Below are 12,636 nucleotides of genomic sequence, written 5' to 3' on the forward strand. Positions count from 1 at the left end.
TCATAAAATCAGGGATCTCAGACTTAAGTTAAACCACTTCTTGATTGTTTCAATTCAACAGATTTGACCCAGTGGACAACTCAACCCAAGGGACAACTCAATGCAGTGGACAACTTGACCCAGTGGACAACTTGACCCAGTGGACAACTTGACCCAGTGGACAACTTGACCCAGTGGACAACTTGACCCAGTGGACAACTTGACTCAGTGGACAACTTGACCCAATGGACGACTTGACCCAGTGGACAACTTGACCCAGTGGACAACTTGACCCAGTGGACAACTTGACCCAGTGGACAACTTGACCCAGTGGACAACTCAACCCAATACAGAAATTAAGACCAATATGTTGGCCAACAAATAATTCCTACTTAGGGAGCAAAATTGAAACTGTGATGTAAAACACATGAAAATTTGAAATCTTTTACCCAATTCATCATTTGATTTTTAACAGCAAGTTACATTTAAATCAATTATGGTTGCAAAATCAAGTTTGATAATGTTTTAATCAAACTTGATTTTTTTAATGCCTTCCTGATGCTAACATCTTTGCATGCAAATCAAATGTTGACTCATCAAGCTTTAGTTTTGTTCCATAATCATGTCCTTTTGGTCAATATGTTGTGTTTAGTTATTGTACTGGATCAAGTTGTCTGCTGGGCCGGGTTGTCTGCTGGGCAGTGATGGGAAGAATTGAGATTGGTTTAATGGCAGAAAGTGGCAAAAATGGCAGAAATTGCTGGAAGGTGGTCAAAAATGGCCGCTGGTGTTTAGAATCGCTGATCTTGATTCTAAAAGATGTCAAAGACAAGAAGGATCATATGGTTTGGTTAAGTTTTTCCGGTGTCCTTTGCTCCAAAGCACATTGATATAGCATTGGCTGAAATGCAAAATGTTCCTCAAATATTGATATTTATACTGTTTGATAGTTGATTAAATTGAGAACGGTATCCATAGACCACTTGCAGTATCCAAGGCCTAGCCACAACACTTACACTTTTTTTCACACTCATCAAAATGGTAATTGAATACTTTTTTTTTAAATGCAATTGTCATCATTTTGACTTTAAAAAGTTTAGGTCAAATAGCATCCCTGACTCCAATTGATTGCCGTGGGAAAATTCAAACTCGATCACACACCAATAACGTTTAGTGGTTGTATCTCAGATTCGATGAAAAACAAGCATTATTGGGATGGTCCAAGCATCATGAAATCTTGTCTAGCATTTTAACATTTTCCTAGCATTATTTCACTGAAGAATGACCAAAAGAGAAGAAAAGCAAAAAAAAATTCACAAGAGATCCCAATCAAATCTCAATCATTTGGCAGTGTTAACAATGTTCTTTCATTGGAGCCCTTCTCCATTCCATGAATTTGATACCCTGTGGCCACAAAGTGATTTCCATTGGAATTTTTACTTTACATTAAGCAAGCAAAATGATTGATTCTAATTGCCTCTCAATTCAAAGGGAGATTTGGCCAAATTACTGTTTGTTACCAGACTTTTGGCACACATTAAGATTTTGGGTTGACTAACACAAATCAAACAATTGATTACACTGATCAATGCATGTATAAGGACAAAGTACCAATCCTTAAGTAAATGTAAGTATGGGTTAATTTCACTGTAATATTCAAATAAACGAATAATTTGGTTAGTTTCATTGTATTCCGAAAAGTATACCCGAAAGGGTACTCGGACTTGAGTCCGGACCTGCCTCAGCACTAATAGATGCTTCTTTTCCAGCTGTTCTTGAGATGGCAACTAAGTGAACTAACGTCTACACTTTTTAGCGGCGTTTGTGCAGCGTTTGTTCCTTACACTTTGGGCGTTCTTGATCTCGTTAGCTTCAATGATGAAGACATATTCGGATTAGGAATTTCCTTCTTCCGAAGATGGGGCCTGAGACTGGGTAAAATAGCTATTCATCTTTCACCTCGAGCCCACAAATACTTGAGTAACAAATTGGTCAAGAGATCTGAAAGTCCTGGGGTCTGTTTTTAAAGCTCGTACCCAAGTCTTAGAGGTACAGAGGTACGAACCGGGTACGAGCCTCCGGGATTGGTTTTCTGCTCCAACGCATGTGTTCTATTTGTTGATCAGCAAAAGGAAAAGAAAAAAAAAACACATGGAAATAAATTCATGATGACCTTTTAGTTTGACTGACAAATTTGAGACCTCCATTCTCTTGGAGATGGCTCGTTCGTCTTATTATATATTCAATTTTACGTTTATTTTTGTTCTATCGTTTTCTTTTCTCTAAGGCAACGAACACGAAACAGCGTTAAAAGTGACCACATGAGTTGACAAAGAATTCGATATATATATATATTTTAAGACTTTAAGACCATCTTTGGGTAAAGAGAGAAAAATTGTCACGTTTCTTTTTTTTACGTGTAGCATGATAATTATTTCTATCCTTCAACCAATTCCCAAAATTCTTCGTACTTCTCCACACCAGCTGATCAGGTCACTTTTTGCCTTCTTTGTAACTGACTTGGTTCAGGCCTGAGGTGAGAGAGCGAGGGCACTGTGACCATGATATTCATTGTGCATCAGTTGATGGGGGAAAAAATAGTTAAGGGTCGAACTTTCATTATGATTTCTTTAGTCGGCCAAGTCATAACTCGTTTTTGATACCATAACATTTTTTGAGAGGTCACTGGGTTCTAGATCTAAGTATGTCTGGCTAAAGAACTAAAATACCCCTTTGAAACTATTTCAGACCAATCTTTCTTCTAGAGCATATTTTTTCCAAAAAAATCCCAAATTTACATGAATTGGTTTTTGCGCATGGTGAGGAGCGAAGTCATATGCGCTAGAAAAACAAGTGGGTAAAGGTGAAAATGGAAGTCTTGGTTTCTGCAGTAGAATTTTGGGGCCAGATTGAACAGATTCTTTATTAGCTTCCATCATTGATGGAATTTGGCTGGGAGCAGCCAGACAAAGGTGCTTGACGCCAATACTTTGGTGGGATCTGGAGCCAAAGACAATAAGCTTGGTTTTGACCAAAAACTTGAAATGTGAAATGTCTTGAAAAATAAGTGGTTTACTCTCAACATAGGGGGGCCAAGATACTCCGCTACAAGTACCCTCTCATTGATAAGCTGATTGTGACATAGAAGCAGGAAAGGAAGATGATATGATTTTCAAATTCTCAGAGCTTGTTTGTACTTTTGGGGCTCAGTAGTTATTTGTCCAATGATTGAATTAAAGTTTTAGTTCTTTAATCCATTAAAGAAATGGTTCATGTAGCATTGTATTTTAATAAACTGTCTCCGTTTCACTCATAAACATGCATAACAGCTACTTTTTAGAAGAAGAAAAATGTTTTCCGACATACTTTTCGTATTTTAGAATTTTCTTGTTGCACAATAGATTTTTTGAAACCTTAAAAAAGTTTTTGTCTAATATTGAGCCTTGTATCTTGTTTTTTAGTAACTCTTCTGTATTGAAAATTACCTCAGTAACCTTCCAAAATTTGTGCTGAGATCATTGTGTAGCTGCTGCTTCAATGTCTCAATTTCCAAGATCAAATGGATCTTTGCAAAGTATACGAGGCACGATTTTGAATATACTTGCCTCTCAATCTTGATTTTTGTTCCAGTTCTTTCGATTTGAAAGCTGACCATATTTAAATGCTTAAGACGCCACACTCAAGGTAGTTATGAATATAAACATGACTGTGTCCGTTTAAAGATTAGTTCCATACACCTCCTCGGCCAGCCTCACCCAAATTCGTTAAAGTAAAACCAAACCAACCAATCACTGTCAACTTTGACTCGAGCTCAACTCTAGATCTCGAGTTCAAGCCTCAATCTACCCCTAAAGAAAAAGAGACAGAGCATGGAGACAGACAAACAGAGCGAGGATTGCGACCGCTCCTCCACCGACTACTACCACTACTACAGCCACCAGTGTTGCTACAAGTCCATCGTCTCGATCGAGTCATTCTCGATCCACTGACTGGCTTCGCAGACAGGGGGAAACGATCCCCCCGGAGAAGACAGAACAAGCTAGAGAACGACCCACCGATCGACGTCCACTCCTCGCTACTCACTCACTCCTCACTGCACAACAGCCTCAGTTGAAGGCGTGTGTGACATTGTGCCTGACCCTGAAGTGCAGTCCTTCAACCTCACAGCATCATCAGCTTTTTCCATATCATAATCAATAATCATAAGCTCGTTATCACCCAAAAGTGAGTGTAGAATGCCCTAATCATGAACGGGTTGATCCGGACCAAGGGAGGGGGAAAACAACATGTGATCTCATCATGACTCAATAATCTTTCTCTCGCCATTGGGAACCAACTGGGTAAGAAGGCTTGAAACAAAAGGCTCTCTCTTTCGGTCGCTGATTTTCGAAGCATCGTCCCTCTGATCTTGGGATGTGACTGGGAAGGCCTTGGACCTCATTGATCACCCCATCGAAAAAGACCAAGGATTGCACTTTGTGTGTGTGATGAAATCCAGTCAGTCAGATGTTGATTCAAAGCGATGGATGACGAGATGATTTGCATTCATTGTGTGACAAGAGATTTTGTCCTCGTTCGACTGGTTCCTTTAAGGCCTTTTGGCTGATATGTGAGTGAATGAGAGTCCACTTGAGCTCGACGTTCTCTTAAGAAAGGGTTCCCAAGACCTCGAAGGCTCACTCACTCTCTCCATGGACATGGGGGTACAAGTACCGCCAACCTCCATATTCCATCATCCCGGTCTAGCTTTAGACGGGTATATGGGTGAATTAAAATTGATGAGCCAGGCCTAGTCATCCATTATCCAATAGGGTTATTTATGACCGACTGAACGCCACCCAAGCTTCCAAGCTCCTTTCCCAAATTGAAACTCATCTGGCGTTCCATGACCACGCACATGATTGTGTGGCTAAAATCGTGTTTCCCCGGGGATGATTGTCGTCGCCCAGACATATTTTCTCGGATGATTGACGGGTGAGACCGTTTCAAGGCCACAAGTTCCCTTTTCTCATTGAGCCTTGAAAGCTGGGCGAATCTGAGATGCGATGGAACAGAGGGATTTGAGCCTCGCGTTCCGCATAAGCCCATAGGATACGGATGTCGTTTAATAGGGACCATTCAGGGAATGGACTCGAGAACGGTGGCACAATGCGAGCTGAATGAAAAGCATGCAAATAGTCAGCATTCCGAACAGTTTGGCATTCGAGCGAACCTCGTACTTCCCCAACGTTGCACAATGTATTCCGATTTTGAACGTCGAATGCTCTTGTTTTAAAATGACAGGTGACTCAGATCCTTGTTCAACTATGTAGAAGCTCTTGAGTGTGAAGAGATTTTCCTTGTGAATGGGATCCTTTTAAATTCTGAAAAAGGTCAGATGAGAAAAACATAGATTTGTGAATTTATTACAGCAGTGACAATTTGGGACATGACGCCATTATTTTTTGTCAACTATTAAGGGCGTGAGCACGTTGTTGGAACATGCCATGGTGTCAAGTAGAATTGCTTATCGCTCTTATTCATGCATGGTCATGGAACACGTGACGTCACTATACTCTTATCCTACCTTCACAAATCCTTCTAAGTGATAAATTTTGCCTCAACAGTGGATTTAGTGGGTGGTAGATAAGCCAGAAATAGCATACCAGAGAGTCTATTAGCGTTGGGTACTTTGCATTGGAGAGCGGAAAGCGCGGAAACTTGATTTGCCCGATTCTCGTTAGTTTTGTTTGGTCTGGAATGTGCGACTCCGAAATGATACCCTGAGTATGTGGAGCTAATTTGATCGGGATGTTTATCTACTTTGCACTCATTTTAAGGCTACATCTCATTTTGTTCCCAGTGGGATAACGATGAACGAATCGCATTCAAAGATCCATCCAAAGCTGCGAGCGAATGCCAAATTCTGGATTGCCAATAGAACTGGCTCAAAGCAATCAAAAATGCAGACCTCAAAAGTTTATTGTGCTCGAATGGGCCTGCATGATGGCTGGGTGCTCACGGCAACAGACTGTGAAGCTGTTCAGGGCTCGATTCAGGGCACTGAAATGGAAGTGCCTAAATGAATTCTGGCCTGACTCTGTCCCGTTTCGAGTCATCTCCTTGTACGTTCATACTCCTTGTTTCTTGGCCATCTGAACTCCTTGGATGAACAAGTAAATGCTCCCAAGTCGCTCACTCTCTCATTAGAGAGCTCTTGTACCTTGTTCTCTAAGCGGGAGAATACTTGTTAGGCCTGTGTTTGAGATGTCCTCAAAATGATGTGCTGAGCCCCAAATGCTGAAACAGGCTTTCAGGAATGTACCATTTCACGTTACGTTTTTGTTTGCCCAGAAGGTGGGCATCATTCACGTGAACTGACGAAGAGAGTACAAGCATATTGTTGAAGTACAACTCTGACTTAAGATCACAAAGAGACTTGTTACTTTTGCAAATTGGAGCATTGCCTTAAGTTTAGGTTGATGGTTCAACGATAACAAGCGAACTTAAAATTGGCCCTCGCTAACTTACGATTTCTTATTTTTCTCTATAATGAGGTGAACACTCGACGGAGCTAAAAACGAGATATTTTAGACCCTCTACGATTGAGTCCGTGCATTCATTGGACAGGCCAAAGTTGATCTACCTCAAACTTGAACTCTGGCCGTAAAGAATAGAAACCCCGATAAGAATTACTTGATACCAAGAAGTTTGCTTATTGATGCAAAATAATCAGCCCAACTCCCGGCAAAGCATTTCCTAGTTTGCTTGATTGAAATTGAATGGCTGCTTCAAAAAATTAAATCAATGGTAAAATGAAAGAAAATATTCACATAGTACGGATATTCTTTGTCATGTATCGTAAGGTCTACAGAGTTGAAAGGTAACAATTGAGACTTATTACGTGTTACTCTTCATTTCATTGACCCCATAGGCCCCCTAAATTCGGTTAGGCATATTGTCAAGAGTGTCAGGGCTGCCCATTTAGGGGCTCAATGAATGATGACCATGTTGATGACGGCAGAGCTCGGTTATGTAATGCTTCGCCGGTTTTTCCATTGACCTCTGCTCCTTCTGAATACTCCATGAACTGAAACGGAGATGTTCTCGTCATCCACAGATTTTCCTTTGTACTGGGTCTAAAATTACATTATCGACTTGATCTTGCCATACTTTCCGAGTTCTGGGAAATGCTTGGGAAAACCTGGCATCAATGGAAGTTGTTTCCTCTTTCGCCACCCGCATATACCGTAAAATGGCTCTCAGATTCCAAATCGTCTGTACTCTATGTACATACAATACGTTTTTCATGCACTAGGTAGAGTATACACACAATGAGATCATGCTCTACACGTAATGTAGGCATCGCTCACGTTGAATCCTGTATAACTTTTCTCTGTTGGAGAGATAAAGCTACGATTCCACGTGTGTTTTTTTGTAAGTTTAATTTGTAAGTGAAAAATCCCCATTGAAACGTGGGTGGGTTTTTTTCATGCTTGACAACATAGAACGAGATTTCAAAGGAGTTCCATAATTGGGCATCTTCAATCCAAAGAAATTTGCAAGTTTGCTGAATCCTCCTTTGTGACACTTGAGCGCACTTGAACCCGGTTTTAGCGCCCTTAATAAAGCCCCCCCCCCGTCGTCTGATTGATGGTGCACCGTTTCCCACGATGAGTTTCCCAATCAAACTCAGGGTCTCCGGTTTCATGTTTTTATCGCCTCGATTAATTTCATCACCTTGGAATGTTCCCTGATGTGAGTGTTTCTCAATTCCAGAGTCCTGAATCTAAACATACTCGCTCTCACATACTCACACACTTACACACCCTGTCATCGGCTGACATGATCGTCGAGGCCGATTCCGTCGACATCCTGGATCACGGTGTTCATCTCAGTAGGAGTAGACACACCTTCGACCAAGAACTCGGATACTTCAGCCTTTGTTGAAACGACATCGGCGACAACCAACCAACGACGACGACCACGTTGGCCGCCACGGCCTCAGAAATGGCCTTCATGTTGAAGAAGAAGCGCTACAAATTCCAAGTGGACCTGTGCCTGGAGGAGCTCTCCGAAGTGACGTACTCCAAAGCCATCATGTTTGCCAAGGTCCGTCAATTGGAGGGAGGATCTTTTATTGGCACGTCGAAACGGTAAATGATGGATGGTGTCTTCCAATTCGAGACTGGGAAGTGTGAATGCAATCAAAATGTCGCCTTCTCTTGTAGAATGGATGTTCAAAATCATCGTGTCCGTTATGATGCCAAATTCGATTTTCCTTGCAAAATGAGTGCCAGTGCGTCGTCCGGGATTCTGGATTCCTGTAAATGTCGGGTCTCTATTCGATTGGTGAGTGAAATTTTCATTGTTAGGATATCATGACTATACAAATGGAGATGGAAATAATTGGGGTTTCAATCACCAGGAGGAGAAAGGAGGACGAAATTTTCGGAAACTGGGATTTTCGGACATCAATTTGGCGGAGTACGCCGGGGCGGGTCCATGTACGCAGCGATACATTCTTCAACCTTATGATCAAAATCATCGTCTGGACAACTCGATTCTTCAGATTTCCCTTAACATCACGCTCAAGGAAGGCGACACAATCTTTCAGAGGTCATTCACTCATTACCACAGTGACATAATACACATACATAAAGAGTTTAATTTGACAATAAGTTTTCGAATTCTTCCATTCTAGACCCCTGACTCGTCAGCAACCCATATCTTTACCCGGTGAAGATCGATTGTCGGGGTCGTCTCTGAATCTGGCCAATATCCCACCGAGCAGCTCATCGGGTCCTGCAATACAAGGGTCTCAAGCCACGACCTCGGTTTCAGGGTCACAATTGAGCGTTCCGGGACCTTCTGCTCAAAGTGGAACGCGGGATCCGGTCCGAAAAGTCGCCGGGATTGTTGCTGCAACTGGTAATATTGTTGCAGTGTCCTTGTTTTACCTTGCCATTGGTTATATGTTTCTGATTCTTTTTAGATCTAGTCAAAAATGCGTCGGGATGCTCTTTAGGGTCATCCGGTCAAGACACACCGCCCCCTTCTCTAAGTTTGGGGTCGTTGGGCGTTGTGCCTTCGTTAGGGTCTTCCTCGGGCTCATCTTCGGGCGTTCAAACGGGCAGTTCGAATCTACCTGAGGGTGGACAAAGTCACACCCGAAATTCGTCGACCACAAGCCAGACATCGGCTGGTTACGCCTCTCAAGTAAGCGGGGGTCAGCCCACTCATTCACGGCAATCTAGTTCGGGTGACTCCACTCATGGAAGGTAAGAACCTAAGAATTTGGCTTCACTTTCAATCAAGGTTTCAGTTTCCTTGCTTTTTCTACAACATCTTTTTGAGCCACTGTCCTTGATTTGAAAACTTTCTGAGTCAGTCTTACCTCACCTTCTTTTTGGACAACCTCACTCGAAAGTGATATATATCGTGTATAGACTTCAATTGCCATTCTATCTTTTCTCTATCAAAACTCTTTCACGTATCTGCGTTCAAAACAGCCGCATTTTCAGCCTTATTGAATCAAGGCCAAGACGAGATTCGTGGAAAAGTATTTGTTTAAGAGTATTTCCATTACGGGTGCTTTTGTTTCTACCCTACCGCTTTTAACCTTTTCACCTCACCGTGTGTTGTACCTACTCAGGGCCCATAGACAATCCATGGCTTTCGTTCAGTCACCACCAACTACTTTCTTGTCGCTACTCCGACACAAGACCAGGAGTAGCTCCGATCTTGAGAGCCACTATCACTCTCAGCCTTCGCAATCCTGGCAGACCACTTTACTCAAAGACAAGCTTCACCTGGTTCGATCTGACCCGTCTCCAACGTTGCTCCGGCAGCAGATGAGTAGCCCCGGTCAGTTGTCCTCGCTGGGATCACCCACCGGATCCATGGCGAGTGGATATGTCCAGTGGAAACGGAGACCCCGCTTGGAACACTCGTCGTCGGTGCGAACACCTCATGTGGATCCAAGACCTCTGAGACTTCATCGGAGATCCGTTTCTGACTTTGATTGGCATTTGAGGTGAAGGGAACATTTTGAGCGTGGTTGTCGTCACAATTACCATTTCTGTCGGTACTGTCCTAGTCACCAACAGCTCTACCCGAACACACTCTTTGAAACAGATTGGTTCGGTGGAACGATTGTCATGTACTAACCCGGTTCTTATGGTTTTCCTCTCTGTCATCAGATAGTGACTAAGCGTACGTCCGTTCTCACAGCATCGAAATATACGTTTTTTTCAGGCGACTGCAATTTCTCATGTCTCTTCCCATTTCCTCCCTGACTTTTGTTCATTTGCACGACAGACGTGGAATGCAATTGAGGTCCAATTTTCAAAGTAGATGCTTCCTGTTTTTGTTGCAGAAACCTCAGTCAAGGAAGTTCGGATACCGGTTTCTTTGGGTCCATGGAGAAGGAGAAACGCCGGAAGCAGAAATTGGACGAAGGCCGCCGAGATCCGGAATCCGTAATCAATGAGCTCATGGAAGGGGTCGATTTTGACAAAGCCACGAAAGAAGACGCTGAAAGTAAGACATCGCTCCATGCATTAGAAGATAATTTGAAATTTCGGATCGTTCTTACCTCTGCGATCACAGAGCTGTCCTGAATAGTTGGTTCTCTTGATACCTTAAAGTACGGTACATTTCATAGCTCTTTAGCTTCACAGGATTACGAATTCGGCCCCAGAACACGAATGCATCAATTACGACCGATAAAACTACGGTGTAACTTACTGCAATGAATTATTTGTTGTAAACCCATGTCGCAAATGTTTTGAACAAACTTACCAAAAATATGAAATCGTTCTGTCTTCACAGCTACCGGCCTTCAGTTGTATGTGTGTAAAGACGGAACGGTAACCTTTGATAAGAACTCAACGTCAAGACGCGATATCAAGCCGGTGGTGATCCATTCAGAACCCCATTAGAAGACAGGGTCCAAGAATGAACGATGCACAACCAAAGCCGAGGGACACCCAGACCGAAATTGGCTCCAAATGCCACCTTGGGGTCTTGTACAGTCACCCTGGGGAGCCACGTGTTTATGGCCATGAGAGAGAAATGACAACAATTGTTCAATATCATTTTGGCTTCCACTTCAGTGTTTTTTGCTCATGACGTCCTCCCCTTGATCATTCGGTGTTATTCCTCTTCTTGACCCCGTCCGCTTGCCTTCGTTCAGTTACATAGTTCGCCCTGAAATTGATGTTCTTTCCTTAGCATCCGTCCCGGTTTGCTCGATCATTCACTCAAATCAACTTCAGCCCAATCCTAAGAATTTGACTGTGATACCCCTTGATCTACTTCCCCTCTTAACCCACTGAAATGTTTATTAGTATAATTATTATGATCATTATTATTATTATTAGCATCATGACGCCCTTGAAGTATTTCTGTTACATTAAATCTATATGAAATCATCACGATAGTTAAGAGCAAAAAAAAAAACAAATGAGCTCCTAAAGTTTGTCAGTATCGATGTTTCCCGCATCAAATCGTTTCTTTTAAAAAAATGATGTTATCTGATATTCGCGTCAGAGCCAACAAGAATTGCATTATGAGTGCTGTTTTGAAAGAATAAATACGATTAGCGAAAAGAAATCGCCTAATGAAATTGATTTCGATTCGGCTTTTAAAGATACCGATTGCTCTCTGGATCAACTCGTGCTCTTACTCGTCAAGTAGATTCGGAATATGAATCTCCAAAAATTCAATTGCATGAAAATTGATGGATTCGTGCTTAACCAAAGCTATAATGCAGTCAATTACGATTACCTTCATGGCCGTTCTGGGCTTTGGGTTAGCTAATGCCAAGATCTTTACCCAAGAGGAAGTTATCCGTGCCCTCCGAACCCAAGGAGAAATTCCAGAGGAAGATATCGCCAAATGTGAGTAAATTTAGTTTGTATTCTCAATCAAGACAAATGCCGTGCATCAAACAGATCTGATCATATTTAGACGTTTGCATCGCTTGCCACGAAACTCGTTACAACTCGTCGGCCATCCACAAAGACGATGCTTTTGGACTCTTCCAACTCTCGGATGACTTTTGGTGTGGCAAAGGATTTAAAGGAGGAGAGTGCGAGGCAGATTGTTATGGTGGGTTTTGAGAACTGTTTTCATTTCCATGGCGGGTTGTTTTGTTTCATCAATTAGTTTGATTTAGATTTTACGGACGACCATCTCGAGGACGATGTCCAATGCTTGACCAAGGTTACCCCCCATAATTGGTGAGTGATAGGCAAAGAGGTGCCCTAGTTTTCGACCGGTCTCTAATGATGCAATGTTTCTAATTCTAGGCCAACTTACGTCGAGAAATGCGCTCAAGACCCGTTTTTATTCCGATTTGGAGAGGAGTGTACTTTTGATGAGGAAGAATTTACCAAAGACAACCGACGAATGTGGTGTCCAACTTGTGCTACAAGATTAGACTAGACTTAGTTTGACGACATTTTTAATAAATAAATTATTTCCTTAATGGCAAGAAGTTTCATTTTCCTGTAGAGATCCTTTGTTCAATCGAGAGGACACATGGGTCATCTGAAAGTCGTTCAACCTTGGATGGGTGCACGAGGTAAAAAAAACCAGATCGAGTGGTTTTAGAATCGGACCCAATCTTGAGAGTGCAATACAACAGAGACCACTTCTTCTGTCTCTCGTTTC

General features: G+C 42.3%; 2 protein-coding genes across 4 annotated transcripts; both read left to right on the plus strand.

Moving 5' to 3' along the window:
• The first annotated feature begins 3,911 nt into the window (after nt 1-3,911).
• LOC131888282 (early estrogen-induced gene 1 protein-like) lies at nt 3,912-12,451 on the plus strand. 3 transcript variants are annotated; one of them, XM_059237095.1, is made up of 12 exons: nt 3,912-4,319; nt 7,738-8,114; nt 8,190-8,310; nt 8,387-8,577; nt 8,663-8,889; nt 8,954-9,239; nt 9,614-9,994; nt 10,337-10,500; nt 10,792-11,861; nt 11,932-12,072; nt 12,140-12,203; nt 12,273-12,451. In XM_059237095.1, the coding sequence occupies exons 2-9, from the start codon at nt 7,969-7,971 to the stop codon at nt 10,899-10,901; spliced, it is 1,626 nt and encodes a 541-aa protein (XP_059093078.1). In that variant the 5' UTR covers nt 3,912-4,319; nt 7,738-7,968; the 3' UTR covers nt 10,902-11,861; nt 11,932-12,072; nt 12,140-12,203; nt 12,273-12,451. The 3 variants fall into 3 exon arrangements, with proteins under 3 accessions (XP_059093078.1, XP_059093079.1, XP_059093080.1); XM_059237096.1 differs by having other exon boundaries at nt 3,912-4,203; XM_059237097.1 differs by lacking the exon at nt 9,614-9,994 and having other exon boundaries at nt 3,937-4,319.
• Nucleotides 11,753-12,408, plus strand: LOC131889379 (lysozyme 2-like). Its single transcript, XM_059238468.1, has 4 exons — nt 11,753-11,861; nt 11,932-12,072; nt 12,140-12,203; nt 12,273-12,408. The coding sequence occupies exons 1-4, from the start codon at nt 11,753-11,755 to the stop codon at nt 12,406-12,408; spliced, it is 450 nt and encodes a 149-aa protein (XP_059094451.1).
• Nucleotides 12,452-12,636: the final 185 nt, after the last annotated feature.

Source organism: Tigriopus californicus, chromosome 10 (genome assembly GCF_007210705.1).
Source record: "Tigriopus californicus strain San Diego chromosome 10, Tcal_SD_v2.1, whole genome shotgun sequence".
Taxonomy (NCBI): domain Eukaryota; kingdom Metazoa; phylum Arthropoda; class Copepoda; order Harpacticoida; family Harpacticidae; genus Tigriopus; species Tigriopus californicus.

Excerpts from the sequence above, each read along its gene's own strand:
- LOC131888282 (XM_059237095.1), top strand. The coding sequence starts at position 7,969 with ATGGCCTTCATGTTGAAGAAGAAGCGCTACAAATTCCAAGTGGACCTG. Across the intron at positions 8,311-8,386 it reads GTCGGGTCTCTATTCGATTG|GAGGAGAAAGGAGGACGAAA; the intron begins GTGAGTGAAATT and ends TTCAATCACCAG. Across the intron at positions 9,995-10,336 it reads GACTTTGATTGGCATTTGAG|AAACCTCAGTCAAGGAAGTT; the intron begins GTGAAGGGAACA and ends TTTTTGTTGCAG.
- LOC131889379 (XM_059238468.1), top strand. The coding sequence starts at position 11,753 with ATGGCCGTTCTGGGCTTTGGGTTAGCTAATGCCAAGATCTTTACCCAA. Across the intron at positions 11,862-11,931 it reads AGAGGAAGATATCGCCAAAT|ACGTTTGCATCGCTTGCCAC; the intron begins GTGAGTAAATTT and ends GATCATATTTAG. Across the intron at positions 12,073-12,139 it reads GTGCGAGGCAGATTGTTATG|ATTTTACGGACGACCATCTC; the intron begins GTGGGTTTTGAG and ends AGTTTGATTTAG.